The 22675-nt window shown below is 47.1% G+C and overlaps 4 protein-coding genes, 1 long non-coding RNA gene and 1 other non-coding gene across 6 annotated transcripts; 2 read left to right on the top strand and 4 right to left on the bottom strand.

The window, feature by feature from the left end:
- Positions 1 to 282: 282 nt before the first annotated feature.
- LOC123187130 (putative inorganic phosphate transporter 1-13) lies at positions 283 to 1979 on the top strand. Its single transcript, XM_044598908.1, has 2 exons — positions 283 to 786; positions 915 to 1979. Exons 1-2 carry the CDS (start codon positions 283 to 285, stop codon positions 1977 to 1979), a joined length of 1569 nt encoding a protein of 522 aa, XP_044454843.1.
- A 3207-nt stretch (positions 1980 to 5186) lies between these two features.
- On the bottom strand, positions 5187 to 7992 carry LOC123187129 (probable inorganic phosphate transporter 1-4). The gene is made up of 2 exons (XM_044598906.1): positions 7962 to 7992; positions 5187 to 7382 (listed from the first exon to the last, which is right to left on the bottom strand). Exon 2 carries the CDS (start codon positions 7322 to 7324, stop codon positions 5693 to 5695), a length of 1632 nt encoding a protein of 543 aa, XP_044454841.1. The 5' UTR covers positions 7325 to 7382; positions 7962 to 7992; the 3' UTR covers positions 5187 to 5692.
- Positions 7993 to 10335: 2343 nt separating this feature from the next.
- Positions 10336 to 11613, bottom strand: LOC123187132 (xyloglucan endotransglucosylase/hydrolase protein 24-like). Its single transcript, XM_044598910.1, has 3 exons — positions 11303 to 11613; positions 11001 to 11200; positions 10336 to 10723 (listed from the first exon to the last, which is right to left on the bottom strand). Exons 1-3 carry the CDS (start codon positions 11585 to 11587, stop codon positions 10336 to 10338), a joined length of 873 nt encoding a protein of 290 aa, XP_044454845.1. The 5' UTR covers positions 11588 to 11613.
- A 2607-nt stretch (positions 11614 to 14220) lies between these two features.
- LOC123187134 (uncharacterized) lies at positions 14221 to 15152 on the bottom strand. Its single transcript, XR_006493836.1, has 2 exons — positions 15090 to 15152; positions 14221 to 14498 (listed from the first exon to the last, which is right to left on the bottom strand). It is a non-coding gene; the product is annotated as an uncharacterized lncRNA (long non-coding RNA).
- A 2121-nt stretch (positions 15153 to 17273) lies between these two features.
- Positions 17274 to 18529, bottom strand: LOC123187131 (xyloglucan endotransglucosylase/hydrolase protein 24-like). The gene is made up of 3 exons (XM_044598909.1): positions 18242 to 18529; positions 17939 to 18138; positions 17274 to 17661 (listed from the first exon to the last, which is right to left on the bottom strand). Exons 1-3 carry the CDS (start codon positions 18527 to 18529, stop codon positions 17274 to 17276), a joined length of 876 nt encoding a protein of 291 aa, XP_044454844.1.
- A 3549-nt stretch (positions 18530 to 22078) lies between these two features.
- On the top strand, positions 22079 to 22152 carry TRNAN-GUU (transfer RNA asparagine (anticodon GUU)). Its single transcript has one exon. It is a non-coding gene; the product is annotated as a tRNA-Asn (tRNA).
- The last annotated feature ends 523 nt before the right edge of the window (positions 22153 to 22675 follow it).

Here is a 22675-nt window from a genome sequence, read left to right as displayed (position 1 = left end):
TTAACCTTATGCTAGTGTCTTGGTGCACAATCATATTCTAACATCTTGGCAACGCATGCAGGGCAACATATGTCCCTTAGGAGACAACAATGAACTGTCTTAGGAAATTAAGCCTAATTATTAGTAACAAAACAATAATAATATTTGAACAAAACCTTAACTGCGTGAAAGCAACGTACAATTTCATATGGGACTCTAGGGGCCACTCTACGCACATATACATATCTGTCTGCAGGATTATCACTGCAACAACAACAAACGGCAGGAAAATAGCAAGGAACCATGGCTCGCAACCAGCAACTGAGGGTGCTGCAGGCACTGGACGTGGCTAGGACGCAGTTGTACCACTTCATGGCGATCGGCATCGCGGGCATGGGCTTCTTCACCGACGCCTACGACCTCTTCTCCCTCTCCCTCGTCGTCGACCTCATCGGCCACAGGTACTACACAGGCGGCCCGATACCAACCTACATCTCCGTCTACATCAACGCGGCCGCCCTCTGCGGCACTGTGCCTGGGCAGCTCGTCTTCGGCTGGCTTGGCGACAAGATGGGCCGGAAGCGCATCTATGGCGTCACTCTACTCCTCATGGTCTTCTGCTCCCTCGCCTCCGGCTTCACCTTCGGCAAGAGCAATTACAAAAGCGTCGTGATCACGCTCTGCTTCTTCCGCTTCTGGCTCGGCGTAAGCATCGGCGGCGACTACCCACTCTCGGCCACCATTATGTCTGAGTATGCTAACAAGAGGACCCGCGGTGCCTTCATGTCTGCCGTGTTCGCCATGCAAGTAAGGATGACATGGCTTGATTATCTAGTTCTTTAGACAAAGGAAGACGATTATTGCCTCCCTGACTGTTTTAATTTATATACATAGCAATTGCAATATAAGCACACTTTATTTCCAACTAATTCCAGGGTTTCGGAAATGTTGTGGCGGGGCTCGTTGGCATGATCACATCACAAGTCTTCAGGAAATCATCGCCAGGCAATATAGATGTTGTCTGGCGCATTGTTCTCATGTTTGGCGCCGTTCCTGCACTGCTCACCTACTACTGGCGCATGAAGATGCCAGAGACGGCACGGTACACGGCCCTCATAGCCAAGGACGCAAACATGGCTGCAGCGGACATGTCCGCAGTCCTCAGCATGCACATCGTCCCAGAAGAAGACAATCTCGGCAGCCACGACCAGTATGGCCTCTTCTCCTCGGAGTTTCGCCAACGTCATGGGCTCCATCTCCTCAGTACCACCGTCTGCTGGTTCGTCCTTGACGTCACCTTCTACTCCCTCAACCTCTGTATGAAGGACATCTTTACTACAGTCGGGCTGCTTAAAGGTCATGATGATGAAGTCTGTAAGGTTAATACTTGTCAAGTGGCTAGGTATCATAAAGCTGACAATCCGTTCCAGCGAACAATCGACATCACTGCAGTGCACATGGCCATCGCAGCGGGGTGTACATTGCCAGGATACTTCTTCGCGGTCGCCTTCATTGATCGCATAGGCCGCGTGAAAATCCAATTGCTCGGCTTCACCATGATGACGGTCTTTCAACTCTGCCTTGCCATCCCCTATGATAAATGGCTAGAATGCAACAACAACAAATATGGATTCGCCGTCATGTATGGCTTCATCTTCTTCTTCGCGAACTTTGGGCCAAACACTACAACTTTTATCTTTCCAGCGGAACTCTTCCCGGCAAGGTTGCGCTCCACATGCCATGGTATATCGGGGGCGGTCGGGAAGATCGGTGCCATCTTCGGCGTGTTAGCCTTCTCCTTCTTGAGGTGCCGTTTCAAGATCTTGTTGTTTGTCCTTGTTGGTTGCAATCTAGTTGGCATTGTGTTCACTCTTCTATTGCCGGAAACTAAGGGAAAATCTCTTGAGGAGATTACTGGGGAGATAGAAGAAGGTCAGCCTCTGGATGATGCAGCAGCAGTAGTCAATGCAGCTGACGGCATACACGTTGTGCCTGTTTAATTAGCCTTTTTGATTTGACTGATTGGTCTAGATGTGTGTTCTTTTAAAAGGTTGCCTGGGGGAATGGATAGTATATGAATGTGTATATTTCACATTAATTATCTTGATTATTGCCTAGTTATAAAGAATGTAAATCAAATTCGAGATTAATAATTGAAAATGGGGATCAACGTTTTCCATGTCGGGGGATAACCCATGGTTTTTTCTAGAAGTAAGAGCATCTAAAGCCGAACTTTAAAAGTCTGGCCCGACAAACGCCAGCGGACGCGTCTGCGGGCACTGACCGGGCGCTTCTCAAAAAATACAATCCATATCCGGACAACTCAATTATCATATCTCAAATCCATACAAACTCATGCAGCTACGTCGATGCACACGCATCGTCCGGCTACTCAGGGGCGGGCCCAGTTCAATTCATGGGTATTCAGTTGAATACCCACCATTTTTGTCAAAAGAATTGATGTAGACAATGTATATTACGTACATTTTTTTGAGAATATGGAAATTAAGGAAATTGAGACAATATGAGAGGCTACCAAGCCTTTTAGCCCACGTTCTTGGTGTCACCCGACATGGCCCAGTGGTCCTATCCCATGCTTGCAGCCCATTCAAAAAGGGCAAAGCTCTGCGCCGGCACACCGGCCTAAATTTGGGCCGGTCAGCGCGCAACCGTCTGATTTGGTTGCTTGGAACCATCCGATGCCCCTCCTCTTGGTCAACGCAGCACCCGTACGAGGAAATCCATCTGCATCGATCTCATCGTCCCTTTCGTTCTCGCCACCCGCACGCGCTCTCCCTTCGCTGCCCTTCGCCTGCTGTCCTCATCTCTGGTCGTGGCCCTCGCCGGACGTCCTCGCTAGTCGTCCTCGCCGGCCTTCCTAGTCGCCGGTCCCAGCCCCACGTCGGCCATCCTCGTCACCAGCTTCGCCCATGCAACCGCCGCACCCCGCGGTTAACTCCTGGGGCAACCGTTGCAGCTCCGGTGGCGATGACCGCAGCTCGCCGGCATGCTCGCCGCCGCTCATCCCTGATGCTTGTAACATCTCACTTATCCCTCGCTGAGAGATGCCCAGTGCTGCAACCGACAACCAAAAAATCTACAACCGATAACGAAAAATGCTTCAACTAGCGACTAAAAAAGTATCAACCAGTATACGACGAAAGCTATGGACGACCACCAAAAGTTGCAACCAGTGATAAAAAAGCTTCATCTGGCGACTAGAAAGGCTTCATACATAGATGAAAAATGTTTCAACCGTAAAGACGAAAGCCATGGGTGACAACGAAAAGCTGCAACTGGCGGTTACAAAAGCTACAACCGGCATTGAAAAAAGCTTCAAACTTCATGTCTTAGCTGCGACCCGCAACGACGATGATGATGTTTTGCTGCAACCATAGTCGATTTTGCTACAATAGGTGATGAAATTTGCTACAAACCATTTTCATGGCTGCCATGGTGCTACAATTGCGCCGACGAACCCAGCGAGGTTCATGGGGGTGGGATATTGTGAATCACGAACGGCGAGTTATGTTTGCAGCGACGAGTGGCACGGTGTTGCAATCGGGGCAGGGAGAGAATTGTGGCCAAATAGGCCAAGGCTACAATGGCGGCCATGGCGAGTTACAACCTCGGGGAGGGGGCAGGATGTTGCACAGCGAGGCGCGGACATGTCTTGGTATTGGAATGGCGGGGCGCGACGTGGCGTTGTGCGTGAGGGGATACGCGTGCGCGAGCCACTAACGGGCGCAACCGAATGGGGACAGTAGTTGGCGGCTCAAGGTCCTCGCGTGTTTCTTCTGTGTTTGGACGAAGGAAGGAGACGAAGGAAGGGGATGAATCAGTGCGGGGAAAAAACGGTTCGAGAGGAGCGCCCCCGTCGCCACGATCGTACGCAATCGCAAGCCCCGCGTGCGTCCGGCATAACGTTTCGACCGGCGCACAGGTAGAAACGTTTCCCATTCAAAAATAGCTGCGGCCTGCCTGCTTGCACCGTATTGAACACGACATGTTCCCTCATTTAAAAAACAAGAACACGATAGGTCAAAGGGCGCACCGCCTCCCCAAATCGCCAATTCTGATCGCATCTCGTCTTTCCACGACACCACCGCAGCGGCGCAGCTAGACAGGGCACGGCGCACACGGCAGGGGCGGGCGCGGCCCTGGCCACGGGCCGGTGGGCGGCAGCGCCGCGCAGACATCTCTCTGCAGCATGGAGTAAATCTCTAGAGACCTTTTACAGTACATCAAGTTATTTTGGACCGTTTATTTTTTTCAGTCCAACGTTCCAGATTAAGCCATACTACAGAAGAAATCTGGTAGTATATTCATGATTTAGGGGCACTTTGGGTAGTTCACTTTTATAAATCTTACAACCGTTCTTCTAAAAGCAAGCTCCCGAGTAGATTCCAATGACAGGATCGATCCAATCCAATCATTCCTTGAAATCTTGAATCACTTCCATACCTGTTGGGCGCTGCCCACTGCCACAAATTCTCAACGGAAGCTTCAGGTAAGCTGTTAGGCAGCAGATCGATCTCGTCAAGACCTCGACCAAGCCCAAGGCCGATTCAAATCCCAAAGCAATCAAAAGATCAAGCTAGCCAAAACGAGGCAGATCACAAGTATACTTATAAATCAATTAGCGCATGAATCAAGACCGGAGTACTTCTCACGTTAGCAATCAATCAAAACGTTTGTCAAAAGGGCACGGGTGTGCGGCTGGCGGAGGGGAGCCGTCAGCGGAAGAAAGCGGGCTGCATCAAGATGGTGGGGCAGGTGCTCCAGTCAGAGCACGACGGAGGACCTGTGGCGTCTGGTGGCTATCCGCACACAGCTTGGAGGATGGTGTAGGAGACTCAAGGGCGCGACGGAGGACTTGGTGGCGGCCGACGGCTAGCCGCACATGACATGGAGGATGCTGGCAGCGACCGACGTCTAACCGCACAGACATGGAGAATGGTGGCGGCGACCGACGTCTAGCTGCACACGCCATGGTGGACGGAGGCCTACCCGTGCCAGTATTATTTGATTCACGTGAAAGGATAAATCTAAGCACACGCCTAATAGAAAATTATCAAGTTATCCTTTGAGTCGAATCATATTAACTATCAGATCAACTTAATACTACCGATTAAATTAGGTAGTATGATGCACCGTAAAAACTCTCAATCTCTACACCCGATGAATCCCGAGGCGTGGGTAACACCCTATGGTACTGTGGACACCAGAGACCTGCGAGGAGCGTCTGGTGTCACAGGAAAATGGCGGATGACAACGTGTGTTTAAACTTTCTTTTTTTTGGCAAACCATAACCCTCATAGAGGGCTCACATTTTATTCATTAACAGCCTAAACAGTGTACATACAGTAGTTTTGATATGGTTTTCAAAGCCATATTGAATTTACATCTAGAAGCCTTGCTACATAGAAAAGAGCAAGTAAGGAAAGATCTGATAGAGAAAGCTTTCTTTGCTAGATTGTGAGAAATAGGATTTTGAGATCTAGGAATATGGCTAACACTGAAGGAGTTGAGAAAATCTGCAAGCACCGGTCTGATCTTCCAATGTCCATATTTTACCAGTAGATTCTTTTCTTCCACTGCTTCCAACAAGATCCTGCAATCAGAGTAAAAGAAACTGCACTCCAACCCAATGCTTTGACAGCCGATGCAGCAAGTGATAATGCCATTACGCAAACATATTCTGTAACTTCTATCAAACGTCTGGTGCCGGCGTGCTCCTGTCCTCCCCGGCTGCCGCAGATGAGGCATCTTCAGGCGCGTCATCCACCTCGTTCTCACCGGAGAGCTCCTCCAGCGACTTCCCGTTGGGCTCCGGCACGAGGAACGTGAACAGGAACCCGACCACGTTGCACCCGGCGAGCACGAACAGCGAGTTGCGGACGCCGATGCCCGGCGGGTACCCGGCGTCCGTCTTCGTGGAATCAGTGCTCTGGGCAGCATACAGGAACCCGAACGACCCCACGATGGCGCCCGCCTTCCCGGCAGCCGCCGAGATGCCGTGGCACGTCGACCGCAGCCGTGCCGGGAAGATCTCTGCCGGCACGATGAAGGTGGTGGAGTTGGGCCCGAAGTTGGCGAAGAAGAAGGTGAGCGAGAACATGACGACGAAGCCCACGTGGTTCCCGGGGGTCGTCCAGTGGTGGTACGGCACGGCGAGGCCCAGCATGAAGGCCGTCATGAAGAAGAAGCCGCCGAGCTGGATGGCGAAGCGGCCGACGACGTCGATGAGGAACACCGTGAACCAGTACCCCGGGATGGTGCCGCACAGCGCGACCAGCGTCTGCGCGCGCGAGATCTTGAACATCTCCTGCAGCGCGTTCATGGTGTCCGCCCTCGGCAGCCACTCCACCGCCGTGTAGATGTCCTTCTGGAACAGGTTCTGCGAGTAGAAGGCGATGTCGAGGACGAACCAGCACACCGTCGTGCCCAGCAGGTGCCGGCCGTGGCGCCGAACGAACTCCTTGGAGAAGAGCCCGAACTGCTCGCGGTCACCATGTCCGACGGGCAGCGGCTGCTCCGGCTCGTCGGAGACGAGCTCGACGTTGAGCACTCGCGCCATGTCGGACGTGGCCAGCTTGGCGTTCTTGGCGACGAGCGCCGTGTAGCGCGCCGTCTCGGGCATCTTCATGCGCCAGTAGTAGGTGAGCAGCGCCGGGACAGCGCCAAACATGAGGACGATGCGCCACACGTAGTCTGCCTGCGGGACGGTGGAGCCGGCCCGGTCGTCCCTGTACGCGGGCGCGTCGAACCGCTCCTTGAACGCAGCCGAGACGATGATCGCGACGACGCCGCCGGTGAGGTTGCCGAACCCCTGCATGGCGAATACGGCGGCGATGAAGGCGCCACGGGTGCGCTTGTTGGCATACTCAGACATGATGGTGGCGGAGAGCGGGTAGTCGCCGCCGATGCCGAAGCCGAGCCAGAAGCGGAAGAAGCAGAGCGTGGCCATGACGGAGTTCGGAGTGGAGCCGAAGGAGAGGCCGGAGGCGACGCAGCAGAGCACCATGATCATGAGCGTCATGCCGTAGACCTTCTTCCGGCCCATCTTGTCGCCGAGCCATCCGAAGAAGAGCTGGCCGGCGAGGGTACCGCAGAAGGCGACGCCGTTGACAGCGGCCGAGACGTTGGGCGGGAGCGAGCCCGGGGCGGCTGAGCTCGGGTCGAAGTAGTAGATGCGGCCCAGCAGCTTGGTGACGAGGGAGATGGAGAAGAGGTCATAGGCGTCGGTGAAGAAGCCCATGCCGGCGATCACGATGGCCGTGAAGTGGTACCACTGCGTCTTGGCGGCATCCAGCGCGCCGAGCACCTTGAGCTCTCGAGCCATGGCGTTTGGCTCGTGTTAGTCAAAGGCCTGAGGCACGTACGTGTAGGCTCGTGACTACCTGAGATGTCAATGTCAGATCACTTGATTTTCGGAGGTTATCACATAGATAAGCATGTGGAGTTCTGGATAGCGACACACTCGTTGATCGAACTTCTCGAGCGACCTCTACGTGGACCAAACGTCTACGATAGAGTGATTCGAACAGAACAGTTTGGAAGAACTTGGCATGCATGTCTACGTCAAAACTACTATTAAACTAAACGATAAGCGGAACATGCCTCCAGCCTTGATGGCGCTCGTGCTTTGCACGAAAATTTCTCGGCTATTATCGACATGGTCTGCCTCAGTGACAGCAAACGCCGGCGGCTCGTTATTGTGATGACAGCAGTCGCGCCATCGTTTTAAGGACCGTGATGCAATTTTTGTTATGTTTTTGGTGCTTTGTAGTTTTGATGAACTTCATATATAATATATCTGGGTCATTTTTGGCAGGAAAATTAGAACTAAAATTAAGACCGATATTTGAGTTGGGTAGATGGAAAACCAGTAGTATGCATGTGAGGATGATGCATGCATATATGGAGCAGAAAATGGTTTGTTCAAAAAAGACAGCAAAAGCCAATAAATAGGTACATACCTGATGCTACCCGGTTTCCCTGACCTTGGTTTCCTAGGCAGTAGCAAAAACTGAAGAACTGAATACATCGATCGGGCGAGAGAAGCGCTTGGGTGGCATATATATATATATACAGGCCAGGAGTGTTCGGCAGCAGCATCTTCCTCGTTTTGAAACGCGTGTATTCTTCGATTGATATTCCACGTGTCTCACTTTAATTTGCTGCTGAGACTTGAGAGTTGAGAAAGTATACCTCAAGTTGAGTGAAGTCCGAGCTAACCGTAAAGAAAATAAAATTCTCTGTCAACGGATCGGACCAGCGCTGCACCAAATAGCAGCTTTGCCTCTGCTTGCTAACGCTGTCTCGGTTCCTTGTCTCGCCTGCTAATTGACTAGGATTCGCACACGCGGATCGCCATTTCTACCAACAAACCTGCGTGCACGTGGACCACGAATATTCACACCCTCACCGTTTCATTTGCTGCGACTACACATACACACAACACGTACGTACTACATACATGCGCATCGTACAATCACATCGAGTTTTGCTACACCCACGTACTAATTTTACTAAATTATATTTGCACGGTAGTCCAGGATACGCTCATGTGTGGCGGCGATGGTGGTGTGTAGTGGTGAATTCGGGGATCTTGCGGGTTCCTTGTGAAAGGGTGTTTCAGTGCTCGACGATCTCCAGCCCAAGGTTTGCAACTTTCTTCCGTGAGGCTCGTCATTGAAGTCCGAGTTGCCCCTCGTCCTCGACGTGTCTGGCCCGGTTGTTTGGGTGTTCTTAGTTTGGCATCGCGCGGCCATTGTTGTGAGGGGGTGGTTGCTAGTGGCAATGTCAGAGTCGCTTGCTCAGAGAGGAGTGACTTACGACGATGATTGTCTGCTACCTCCGCCATGATTCTCTCATCAACGGCGTGCATGCTATATCTCTTGTGTGGTAGGTCGGCCAGCTGTGCCCTGATATTTTCATGTTCCTTCACGGTTTGTGTGGTTGTACTGGTTTTAGCCCGATTTTCTGTAATTAATCTGTGAATTGTCAAGTCGTCTAATTAATGTGTCTTGCGGTAAAAAAAATGCAGCCACAAATTTGTCGGCATGTTATTCACAAGGCAGATCATCCACCTTAGCCCTTTTGTTCTTCAAACTTTTCTGGGCTCATGTGTGTGAGTCATGCATGGACGCATAGTAGAGGCAAAGACTTGACTAAATACTAAACTATGAGCTGAGAAAAAGGCATTTTCTGAGCTCCGGGGGGCATATTCCTTGCCAGATTGACATGGAATCGAAGAGTCAAAGTCGTCAGTCTCGAAAGTCATCCTCTGGCCTGTTTGTTCTTACTTCTGGGACAGTGACTAGCCGGACTAGATTTGTCCACGTTTTGTTGCTCAGTGTCTTCTTGCTTACGCCGGTGTTAGGGTTTTATTTGGTGAATATTTGTTTCATTTTTGCACACCCGGCCGCATATAATTGAGTGTTCCTAGTCGTTTGTGTTTCTTCAAAAAAATATAGCCTCCAGTACATGAGCTGGACGCATGCAATTGCATGTTTTTTGCAAGTGTGCAACCTAAAAGTAACTTAACAAAGTTGCCATATTGGCTCGTAACCGTTAATATGGTGATTTTGGTCAAAAGAGCGAATATATCCATTGAAGGATGGTAGGGCTGAGTTCATATCATTTTGACACCTGATCGCCGTTGTATTTCCCTCATTAACTCTCGACGTTTATGGTTACTTGAAGACGTTCCATTGAAGCAAACCATTCACACAAGAAGCTGGTCTGGTCCTTCTAAGTCTCATCCTCTGTCAAGTGCAACTCCCTTGTGCTTTTCTTCTCAAGCTAGAGCCAATATTTTGCTTTGACTGTATACTATAAGTCTGAAGCAGCATAGATATTTCCTATATGATGCAAATTGAGCTTTTGGCTACAACTTCCGAGTTCCAAGTAACGAGAGAATTAGACGCAAAAGCTTCTTCCATAACCACATCCTGTCTTTTCACTTCAGGAATCAGGTTCACTACCGAAACCACACGCACACGCACGGGGTATATTAGGGAGTCTGTCGTCTGAACTTCCTGAGTTAAACTAAATTAGAGAGGATTCCGCACATGCACGTCAAATAATAACTTAAAAAAACGTATTACTAGTACTACTTAATATTGCCCCTCTTACAATGTCTATCATCAATCACCATCAATCGAATAAATGGACAACTTTTCTAGGATATACTACCATGTAAGCAAGGTACATTATGCCTATGTGAAGAAGCCTCAGCATGTAATACCCCTTTCCCTCTTGGTACTACTCAAACTAGAAAAGAAGCAACTGATCGAATCCAGTGATACTCATTTTGCTCTTTGTAGCCACTATGTTAATTAACCACTCCTACTGTGACCCACACTCTGGAGGATACCCATTAGGGTACCTCCTCGAGTCAACGCAGTAGTCATAAATCTTGTGTTTCTCGTCCACCTCCTTGAGCTTCCGTTGCCCCTCTTCGTCCAAGACGTGAGTGAACCAGCTGCTGTCACTGGAACCTCGGCCACAGATCCAGGCGGTCTTCTGCGAGACGCAGGAAACGGCGCTGTAGTTCCGGAAGAGCGAGGTGAACGGCGCCTGGGACCAGTCGGTCTTGACGCGCCCACCTTGCGTCGCCCAGTCCTCGGCGTTCCAGATGCTGCTGTACAGCCTCATTGGCTGGTACAGCGGGAAAGGGATATCTTTTCTTTGTTGGTTCTTCATCTGCCGGACCGGCGTGCCATCGACAATTATCCTGCAAACGGAGGTGATTTGGGTTTAATTAGTGCTTTTAAATTACAGAGTTGCTTACCACTATCACAACACTTTTAGAATGAGGTCCACTACTTAACGAAATCAACAATGTTACATAGAATGCAGATTTTTTGAGCTTATACTCCATCCTCTTAACTGTCATGTGAAAAGATGAGGTAAGAGGAACCATGTTAAAAAGGCTCTACTAGCACCACATATGTATGCTGGAAATTGCGAAGAACTAGTTATATTCGCCGGATAGCAAGAGGGAAACTTACAATATCTCCTTTGGGTTCCAGAGGATGGAGTAGGTGTGGAAATCTTGAGTGGGATCAAACCAAAGTCGGTACTGCTTCTCCCGACCGCCTCTTCCCCTGGCATAAATGTTTGTGTGCAAGGTGTATGGCTCGCCGGAGCTGTTGCCCAGGAATTCGAGGTCGACCTCATCGTGTTCTTCCCATGCCCCCTCTGTCAGCATCTGCAGCAGCACAACGAACTAATGGTTAACCCGGGCATACATATATACCAATAACATGAGTGACATGAAATCTAGCAGCAGGTTCACTTCAGGATCACTTACATAGAGCGTGGTGATGGTGCCGGCCGAGTCTCTGGGGACGAGCTTGATGTCCATGTCGAACCTCCCGAAAAGGTGCGTGCTCTTGGAGCGGAATGCGGACGTCGTCCAGCGGTCGAGGGACAGGGAAACGGTTTGGCGGCCGCTGCTATCGTACTCTACCTGTGTGTTGCCCCATAGCAGGTCGAGGCTGTCGGTCATGTCACCTGCTACTTGGGAGACTGCGAGGATGAGGTAGATAGCTTGTAGCGAGGCTAGGAGACGAGCCCTTCTTGCTCCTCGCGCCATGGTCTTCTACTTCTACTGGTGTTAACTGTTAAGTGTGGGTGAGTGTGCTGCGTCTGAAATGGTGTACTACGTACGTACACTTATATAGACAAGTGAATTGGGCCAGTGGGTGACTAGTGTGTCTGACAAACTGTAAACGAGATCTAACATAGCATAGCATTGGATTCGTCGAATATATAATGAGCTGGGTATCTTTGGCTGGTTGATGAATAAAACTGGCTTGAAGCAAAGCTCAAGTGGGAATAACCAAGTTTGCAGTTGACTAACTGGAGTACTTTCTATTATGGATGGGACCAATCTGAGCTTCCCCAGGGTGTCCTCTGACAAAACTAAGCTGGCCTTCTTGGGAGCCGAACGAAACATGGAGATGGTTTTAGGCCCCTTATTGTGCTGTTCTTGTGGGAAAAAATTCTAGATCTATTCAAACTGGACATGTACATTCAACCATAAAACATAAACTTAAAGGTAAGTTTATGTCCAATGATGCTTTGGTAACACTTGACGCACTATATATGCTTAAGAAACACAAAGACACACATAAACGTAAAAAGAGGAAATGCTCCTGTGCTCTTGCTTTTTTTTCATATTAGCACTTCTGATCACAAATAATTTGTTGCAAAGCATCCGTTATTGATCTTCTAAGTTCTGTATATCTTTCAGGAAATAGCTGTTAGATCATGACGGCCAGTGAGAGAGAGAGAAAAACCCGCATCAAGCGATCGGGAAAAAGACTGTCTAGGGCAGTCGGTCAACACGACCAGCGAACAAACCCTAGGTACAGGCGGCGCGAACATACGCAGCTGCTGTCTCATGGCCGTGGGATCCTCCTACCACATCCAGCTGTCGGCTCGCGTCTTCTTGATCTCGCTCTCGGCGTCTTCGGTTTGATCAGTCTGTGCACAGTTTCGCACGATTCCGTGAAGAACGTCAGCATAGCGCGCCCTCCACCGATCGAGCAATGGGCTGCAGCTGTCTTGTTCCTTTGGACCGCGGCATGGCCGCTTCATGGTTCTTCCCGCGATTGCATCGACAAGCATGCTGCTGCTGGGTCGCCCATTCGCTGCTGGGTCGCCCATTCGGGCCGATTTTTTTATGGGGGGGCCTATAATTATTTTTTATATAAGGGTAATATTACACTATATCATTTGGTATTGAGAGGATAGTTCCTGACGTCCAATGGGGTCACCATATAAAAAATGCATGCAATCAAATTATGGAAAGAGAAACCTCCAGAAAGAAACGGTGCGCCAGCGTTGTTGTAAGCAAAGGTGGTCCACTGTAAGCATCAACACACATCATCACCTTACAAACATGAACTGCAAGATTAGTTCTAAAAAAAACCTCCAGAAAAGAAACGGTGCGCCAGCGTTGTTGTTGCCCAATCCAACCATTTAAGACCAGTCTTGTCCAACAAACAGTAAACAATGTCTTTGACAAGAGAAGACCCAAAAACACCAGGATTGTCTGGTAAACTCCTGTTGCTCGAGAAAGTCTGTGCGTGCGTTCAGTAACTTTGGGAGGATAAACAACATGTCAACGATCCTAGATTGCACACAAATCCTCTTGGGCCTCGCAAACGTAAGATCATTTTATTTTTCCTTATGAAAGGGGATCGATCCTATTTGATGCTCCGTGAGTCAAACAGTCGATGAAACGCATGGATGTGCGTCATGGGCTCGGGTCACAGTTCAGCATGTCGCGCCATTTCTCCTAGATATCGAGGGCTTTACTTCACTGATTTGTTTTCTATTTGCCCTGATCAGATTTTCGTTTTTATGTAAAAACACAAAAGAAAACATGGACACCTTTTCAGTACATGACATTAGTTTTAGAAGTGTGAAAATAATTTAAAATTACCTGAATGTTTTTAAATAAAACATGAATAAAATGCATGAACATTTTTTTTAACAAATGATCATGTATTTATAGAATGTTCACTGTATACTAAAAATCTCACCATCTATTAAAAAAATCACCATTTGTTTAAAAAAGTTCATGCAAGCAAGGTACACTATGCCTATGTGAAGACGCCTCAGCATGTAATACCCCTTTCCCTCTTGGTACTAATCAAACTAGGATAGAAGCAACTGATCGAATCCAGTGATACTCATTTTGCTCTTTGTAGCCACTATGTTACATTACAAGAAGTCCGTTAATACATGACGGTCCTTGGCCGTCACAGATCAACCAAAAATTGTCATGCGTGCCCATCCTTGACGGACTTGAAATCCGTCATGTATATCGCGTCATGATTTGATACCTTAGCTTCCATGACGGTTCTTGGCTGTCATGGAACTGCCTCAAGCCCGCCCAAGCCCAAATTGGCTGTGACGGAACAGACCGTCATGGACCAATGCCACGTAGGATTTTCAATTGACTAACTGAAATGACATGGCTACTTACGTGGACACTATTTTTCGTCACAGAAACTGTCATGAATTTAGTATCAATTCAAATTTGATACCATCCATTTCTTTTAGCCCAATTATGATCAAATACACTTTTAGCATAATGTGTTCCATAAATTATAATGCCAATTTTGGACCAAGACAATATGTCCAAAGTACCAAACGTTACACAAATCAATCAATATGCATAGGTATCCACAACCCAGCAGATTATAATATCCACCATGAAATTATAATATACAATATATTGACAAAATCACTCAATATGCAACCATCCATAGGTATCTACAACCTAGCACGTTATAATATTGTCCATGAAATGATAATATACAACATATATGGACAAAATATATCACACAACAAGGATTATGAACCGGTACAATCCAATTTACATCAACAAAACATATAAACTACTAAGGTTGTCACTCGTGTTCTTGTCGCCGACCCTCCGTTCTTGTCGTCGACCCTCCTGATGGCAACTATATGTTTGGACGGCAACATACCTACCATATTCACAGCAACATTAGACATTTGTAGATATAAATATATAGTAGAAGAAGAAACTTAAAAAACATATTACATGCTTTACAAAATCCTTAAATCTTATTGTGCCTACAAATGAGAATAACAAAGTACCTAGTGTAAAATAACAATAAACATGAGGTTACTACAAATTAATCCAAATATAAATTTGTCAAATGAAAGTCTAATCAAGTTGACCTGTGACAACATAACAGAACATACATTGCAGAGCTCAAGTACTATAGCAGCAGCATTTGAGGTCATATAAATCTAACAAAAAATGCCATGTCGACTAATAGATCTATAGAACTAAGTGGCAAATGGTTCTGTTAAGAGGTACTAAGATGGTGGTTAGGATGTATAGGTTTACATTGATTCGAGTGCATGAGATGATAAATTTAACCACCACAAATTAGTGGAAAAATCACACCCTGGTTAAAAATGCATAACAATGAACTAGATCAGCTAAATAGGTGCACTTCAGTAGCAATTGAGCTGGGATATGGAAATAACGGAGAAATCATAGTAGTGGAATCCAAATCTGAATTAGATCTTGATAGAAGGCCACATACCACAATGCAGCGGTTTGTCTCTACTAGGTACCCTGCAGTTTGTCTCTACTTGGTACCCTGCAGTGTACAAGATACAAAAGAAATTCAGAGAATATTTAGTGTTAAAGATTCAGAGAGGAAGCGGTCACCAAACTCAAGTACTATAGCAGCAGAAGTTGAGGCCGTATAAACCCACCAACAAAATAATACTCAACATTTCTAAACAAACAACAGTAGTATGATTTGTGTTTGTCCATACAGTAGGTTTTTTGTTTTAAAGGTCAAAGATAATGCTTAGCATTTCCTAATTTACATTTCAGATTAGATCTGGAAATTCTGTACATATATTTCAAAGGGGTAAAAGCTGATTTTTTGCCAAGATCATCTTCATATACCATTACTATATATACACCACCAGTCAGCAATGAGGATTGGTTTTAAATTTCTCAGATTTAAGAAGTAGCCCCTATTTACTAGAATGCAGTTTCAGCATACTACTCACTCTTGAAACAAGAGTTGGAGCTATCCTGTTTACATGAACACCTGATCCAATTGAAAAGTAAACAGGCAAGAAGGCCTACTCACAATGTTACCTTCCTGATCCAATCGAACATTCAGTTCTGATTGCAATGTAGAGAAAAAAATATTGCAAAAAACTTGAAAAAGCATGGAAGCATCATATATATTGTGTATCGAAATTTTTAAAGCTACAAGTAAATGGGACACTGCAGTAAGGATTCTTTCTTATTACGAACAGGAAGAGCAAAGAGGTTGTAACTTGCCCTTTTTCTCCACTAGATGATCACTTGTTTCCATTTATCCTCCATCAGCGAGAGCTCAAGGAATGTGACCACAAGGATCTAGTGCCTCTTCCATACTAGCCGCATTACTGGGACCATGAGGAGCATCGTACCCAGCATAACAATCACAACCGCAGTGCCTGTTCATATAGCATGACATGCAAATAAGTAAAGCGTAATCTGCAGAATGCAGAGTGCATTATAAAGGTTCAGCTCCACTTACTTTTAGAAGTTTACTAGTATGGCGTAATACACATATATGCAAGGCAACTTCCAGATTTACCATGAGATTTAGGAACTAGAAAATTATTGGGATAGTAGATCTAGTAATAACTTCCAGACACAAATTTTAAACATGAGGACATACAAATGCAACACATATACTCAGGTTGCGTACAATTGCATATACATGATTGCGAACAGCAGCAGCACCTACCTTAACCCTCTCATTTCAACAAGATAACAAGTTTGCTCAAGACGAAACAACATTGAATCGAGCTAATCGAGCCCAAACAGCACCAATACCCTAACTAACCATGGATCAAGTTCAGCTCAATGACCACAAAACAGTGTATGCCACAGCCACGGGCTCAGAGCAGAGGAGACAGGCAGAGATATAAGTGCTCACTGAAGTGGTTTGTAGATGATGCACGGGTTGCAGTGCAAGCCGGCCACCGCCGGCGTGCGGCAGAGGAGGTCGCCATAGATACACGGCCGGGGCGGAGACGTGGCAGAAGAGGTCGAGGTCGCCGCTGTCCAGCCCAACACGCACGAGCGCACCGAGCTAGGGAGCGCCATCCAGGAGGCGGATAGGGCGTGAGGGCCGCGCTGTGCGACGGCGAGGATCCGCCAGAGATGAAACGGCGATGGATGCTACGCAGCAGCTGAAACCCTAGCCATGTCTAGGGGTCACGGGAGAGCGCCATAGACCGGGAGCAGCGGATCCAGCCAGAATGGAGGACGGAGGGGTCGTAGACCAGCTCGTTAGTTTGCTGCGCGGCGGCAGTCATCGCTGGAATCACCGGATGTTGGTCGCCGAGAGAGAGAGCGAGAGAGATGGGTTGCGAGAGGGGTGGATGGGTTGGGGATGCGGTGGATCTGGCAGCTGCTGAATCTGCGAGGTGAGAAGAGGGGCGGGGGATGGCCGGCGGTGAGCTATGGAGGAGGGAGGCTAGGAGGTGGTGGGTGGCGGCGGTGTGTGGGATACAAGGGGAATCGGGAGAGAGGAGGTGCCGAGGAGGAGGGACTTAGGGTTAGCTATTTATATGAGGAACGGTCAGTCGGGCTCTAGCGGGCTCTAGCGGGCTTGCGCGGCTGTAGCAGCTCGGTCCATGACAGTTTCGAAGAACGTCATGGGAAATTTGTCATGAATTAACAAGTTTTTTGTAGTGTTAATTAACCACTCCTACTGTGACCCACACTCTGGAGGATACCCATTAGGGTACCTCCTCGAGTCAACGCAGTAGTCATAAATCTTGTGTTTCTCGTCCACCTCCTTGAGCTTCCGTTGCCCCTCTTCGTCCAAGACGTGAGTGAACCAGCTGCTGTCACTGGAACCTCGGCCACAGATCCAGGCGGTCTTCTGCGAGACGCAGGAAACGGCGCTGTAGTTCCGGAAGAGCGAGGTGAACGGCGCCTGGGACCAGTCGGTCTTGACGCGCCCACCTTGCGTCGCCCAGTCCTCGGCGTTCCAGATGCTGCTGTACAGCCTCATTGGCTGGTACAGCGGGAAAGGGATATCTTTTCTTTGTTGGTTCTTCATCTGCCGGACCGGCGTGCCATCGACAATTATCCTGCAAACGGAGGTGATTTGGGTTTAATTAGTGCTTTTAAATTACAGAGTTGCTTACCACTATCACAACACTTTTAGAATGAGGTCCACTACTTAACGAAATCAACAATGTTACATAGAATGCAGATTTTTTGAGCTTATACTCCATCCTCTTAACTGTCATGTGAAAAGATGAGGTAAGAGGAACCATGTTAAAAAGGCTCTACTAGCACCACATATGTATGCTGGAAATTGCGAAGAACTAGTTATATTCGCCGGATAGCAAGAGGGAAACTTACAATATCTCCTTTGGGTTCCAGAGGATGGAGTAGGTGTGGAAATCTTGAGTGGGATCAAACCAAAGTCGGTACTGCTTCTCCCGACCGCCCCTTCCCCTGGCGTAAATGTTTGTGTGCAAGGTGTATGGCTCGCCGGAGCTGTTGCCCAGGAATTCGAGGTCGACCTCATCGTGTTCTTCCCATGGCCCCTCTGTCAGCATCTGCAGCACAAAGAACTAATGGTTAACCCGAGGATAGATATATAGTATACCAATAACATGAGTGACATGAGAAATCTAGCAGGTTCACTTCAGGATCACTTACATAGAGTGTGGTGATGGTGCCGGCCGAGTCTCTGGGGACGAGCTTGATGTCCATGTCGAACCTCCCGAAGAGGTGCATGCTCTTGGAGCGGAATGCGGACGTCGTCCAGCGGTCGAGAGACAGGGAAACGGTTTGGCGGCCGCTGCTATCGTACTCTACCTGTGTGTTGCCCCATAGCAGGTCGAGGCTGTCTGTCATATCACTTGCTACCGGGGAAACTGCGAGGATGATATAGAAAGCTTCTACTAGTGAGGCTAGGAGACGAGCCCTCCTTGCTAGTCGCCCCATGGCCTTCTCCTTCTAGTGGTTTCTTTCAAGTGAGTGAGTGTGTGTGCTGTGTTTGAAATGGTGTGCACTTATATAGACTACAAATGATCGAATGGGCTAGTGGGGTGCCAGTGTGTGAAGTACAAACGAGATCTAGCACAGCATTGTGTTGGATTCGTCAAACATGTAATGAACTAGATGTGATTGGCTGGTTAATGAAGAGTTTGGTACATAAATTGAATAAAAGTTGCTTCAACCAAAGCTCAAGTGGGAATAATTAAGTTTGCGATTGACTAACTTGAGTAGTTCTATTATGGGATGTGGGACAAATCTGAGCTTCCCCAAGGTGTCCTCTGACAAAACTAAGCTGGCCTTCTTGGGAGTCGAGGGTTTATGGTGTGACATGGAGAGGGTTTTAGGCCTCTTATTGTGGACTTCTTGTGGGTCGAATTTCTAGATCTACTCAAAACTCGACATGTATATTCAACCATAAGGCATACACATAAAGATTAGTATCTGCCCAATGATGCCTTGTTGACTCTTGACACACTATATACGCTTAGAAAACACAAAGACACAGAAAACGTAAAAAGGAAAAAATGCTCCTGCGCTCTTGATTTTTTTTCAACATATTAGCACTTCGGATCACAAATATAATTTGTTGCAAAGCATCCCTTATTGATTCTTCTAGGTAGCAATGGGAATTGCTGCAGGAAAAGCAGCATACCGTTTGTGAAGGATAGGCATTTACCAATGCAGGTGTTGTTCAGCTGTAGATAGACATTTACCAACGCAGGTGTTGTTCAGCTGTCAGTAATTAAATAAAGTAGTACTAGTAACATGATCTAAAGTCAAACAGGCAAAGCCACCGGTAGATCGCACCGGCTAGACTTTTTCACCGGATGCTTCCCAAGAATTGTCAGGCCACTGCATTCCCCACCGTCCAGCGCGTACTACCAAGCGTGTAGACATTCAAGAAGATGCACACAGGATTCAAAAGGCCGACATCCAAATTAAAATCAAAGCAACGACCATGTACTCCCTGCGCGCGTGCCTTCCTGGGCGGTGAGTGCATAGTCAGCGAGAACATACGACATGGCCTTTCCCTGCGTGTGCCACACGCTCACCCGAGTCGCCGGAGCACACAAGGGAAATGGTACATATGTTACTACAATTCTGGTGATCTGTAATGGTATTTGTTAGGTTTGGGGTAATAGCAAAAATTTAGGTTTAGCCAGTATTTTGGGACGATACCTACAATTGGTTGTGTACTTGTGTTGTATATTTTTTTTGGGGTAAAATAGATATATTGTATATTAATTGATTTTTGTTTGGAGGTGTAGAAGTATAAGCAGACATTTTCAGTGTTCATATTTTATTATCGCCGAGGTGTTTTTATTTGTGCGAAAAAATTTCAATCTATTCATCAAACATTATGACTGTACAAAGAACACTGTAAGTAATATAAAGAATATCCATGTTCATAGACCATCTACCGACGACTACAAGCAATTAAGTGAGCTGAAGGCACGCCGGCGGCATTGCGCCTCCCTTATGGGAGTCAGACAAACCTTGTTGGAGTAGATTGTCGAGAAGTCGTCGTGCGAAGACCCCAAAGGACCAACATACCAGAACAACAACCGTTGCCGATAAAAAGAAGCATACATAAAAAAATATCCAACATGTAGACACATGCAGACAGACGAACGAATACCAGATTCATAAAGATTCACAAAGACAAACACCAACTAAATCCTGCAAGATGAGACACAACATCTGACGATGCTAGATGCAACCACTGGAACCGGGGCTAGGCGAGGAGAACCTTATTCCATTTTCAGAGAGCCACCACTGCCTCACTTCCTGAGCAAAACACAAACCCTAAACAAACTGAAAAAACACCTAAAATGAAGCAGGATTTGGGATCCGCCCGACCTCCATGGCCCAAAGACCAAATGAGGAGAGCCAGATCGGTGGTGGTACCTGCAGGAGGCGTGTAAAACTATTTGCTGGAGTCACTTGTGGGGAAGAGGAGGAAAACAATTCATATGTTTGGTTGACTATCTATTCCTGGGATGTTTGCCATTTCTCTCCAAATAATGAATTTTTTAATAATTAACAAATAGGTATAATCGATTTTGAACTTCACGTCTCCATGAAGATGAGTTGCACATCACATCTATCTTATTGTAAGAGGCTCAGTATCAGTACGAACATTCAAAGGCATCCACAACCTTATCCTCTCCTACCTCTTCATCCTCCCTTCCATTCGTCGTTTCTAGAGACTGGTGGTCAGTTTAAGTCGGGACACTTGTCAGTGAAGGTAGCGGTGGGGACGTCTTTCCTCCGGTTGCCTTTGGTGTTGAGAATAAATGTATGGATGGCGCTCGAGGCAGAGGGCATGATTGTGCTGCAGTGATCTTTGCTAGTGAGACGTCCATGACCACGATCCTGTCAGTAGCTTCACAGGAGGCAACATCAACCTGATGCGTCATAATATGATGATTCTTTCCTCGGGCACACATGTGACAGCGTGGTTTTGCGCTGGTAGGCGATTGCTACAGCTGGACAGGGGGTCTTAGATCTACATATCCGGTGACAACGACTAGTACGCTTTGCGGATTGATCCTACCACCACAGATGAGGACATCAGGGCATGGGGACGATCCTACCACCACAGATGAGGACATCAGGGCATGGGGACGGTGCAGGACTGATGGAGTGTCCCAAATTGGTATTTTGATAGTGATGGTGACCTGATCTCTCGCTGATCTCTGTAACATGTGTGACGGCGAGCTTCGTTGTTCGGAACCTTCGGTAAGGATCGTATCTTGTTGTGACTTGAATGTCTGCATATGCGATCATGATCTTCACCTGCATCATGTCTCGGGTCAACATTGTGTTGCACATGTACAAGTCTTGAGCTCTAGTGTGATGCATCAGGAGTATTGGCTATGTGCATCCTATGCAGAGGTAGTGCGTATGCTTATATCCTCTTCACACTTTTTTGAGTTAATAAAATCTATAATTTCTTGAAAAAAAATTAACTATCAATGGCAACAACAAGATATTATTTGTGCGGAAAAGAATAGCCACATAACCAATAGAAAATGAGTCAAACGAACACAAATATAGACCACATAAAAAACACTAATGTAGACAAAAACTGGTTGAGTGAACGAGATTGTGATAATCCATCGCAATGCAAAAAAGAACCGCAATACATAACGTTGAGGTGCGTCCAGGTCGGTGTAGGATACACTTTAATTGCGTAATAATCGCTAGCTTAGTACACAGATAAAATATTTTTCACAATTTGGCTTAGTCGATTTTATCGGAAGAGAAATGATTAGGGGAGGGAAAATGTTGCAACAATCGTTGAATCTTAATATGATGATCTAGAAAATTGACTTAACCAAAATAAATTTTCAGTAGATAATATGTATTCATCGCTAGGTGGACTACGTGTATGTATAAATTTCATATATTCCTCGTATTAAAATAACAGATATTGCCTAAAAGAATGCTAAAAACAATATGTTCGACCGTGTAAATAAACTTAGCACCAAAGCTGGAATAGCTCAGTTGGCTAGAGCGTGTGGCTGTTAACCACAAGGTCGGAGGTTCGAGCCCTCCTTCTAGCGCATTATTTCTATGCATCTTTTTTTCTTTCTAAAATCCCAGTTTTTTTGCTTTCCATCTTTTTTTTCTAAATTACCAGCAATAATTGCTCTTCTCGTATGGATCAGAGTTTCCTTTTTCCCTTTTCGTTATCAACGGCAACCTTGCATGCTTGGGCAAACGAGATTGTGACAATCCATGGCAATGCCAAACAACACTGCAATAGCTAACGTGGAGGTGCATCCAGCTTGGACACACTTCTTTTATTCAAAATAGCCACAATCTGCACTAGCAAATTCAATGCTCGGCAACGACGGGCGATCAGTTCAGCAACGAGGCAGCGAACACATTTGGAGCCATCGTATCGGGGCAGCAGGAAACGTGCAAGGTGAGCTCGGAGGCGAAGTGGCATGTCGCGAACAGGCCAATGGCGAGCGCCATCCCCTGATGGTTGAGCGAATGACGGCCTGTGAGGCCATCCTTGCTTTGTGAAGCTGTCTGCCATCAAGCACTCGACCAAAGATGGCCAATCAGAAGAATATCATG

Source organism: Triticum aestivum, chromosome 2A, assembly GCF_018294505.1.
Source record: "Triticum aestivum cultivar Chinese Spring chromosome 2A, IWGSC CS RefSeq v2.1, whole genome shotgun sequence".
NCBI classification, from domain to species: Eukaryota; Viridiplantae; Streptophyta; class Magnoliopsida; order Poales; family Poaceae; genus Triticum; species Triticum aestivum.
This window is presented reverse-complemented; position numbering and strand designations above follow the sequence as displayed.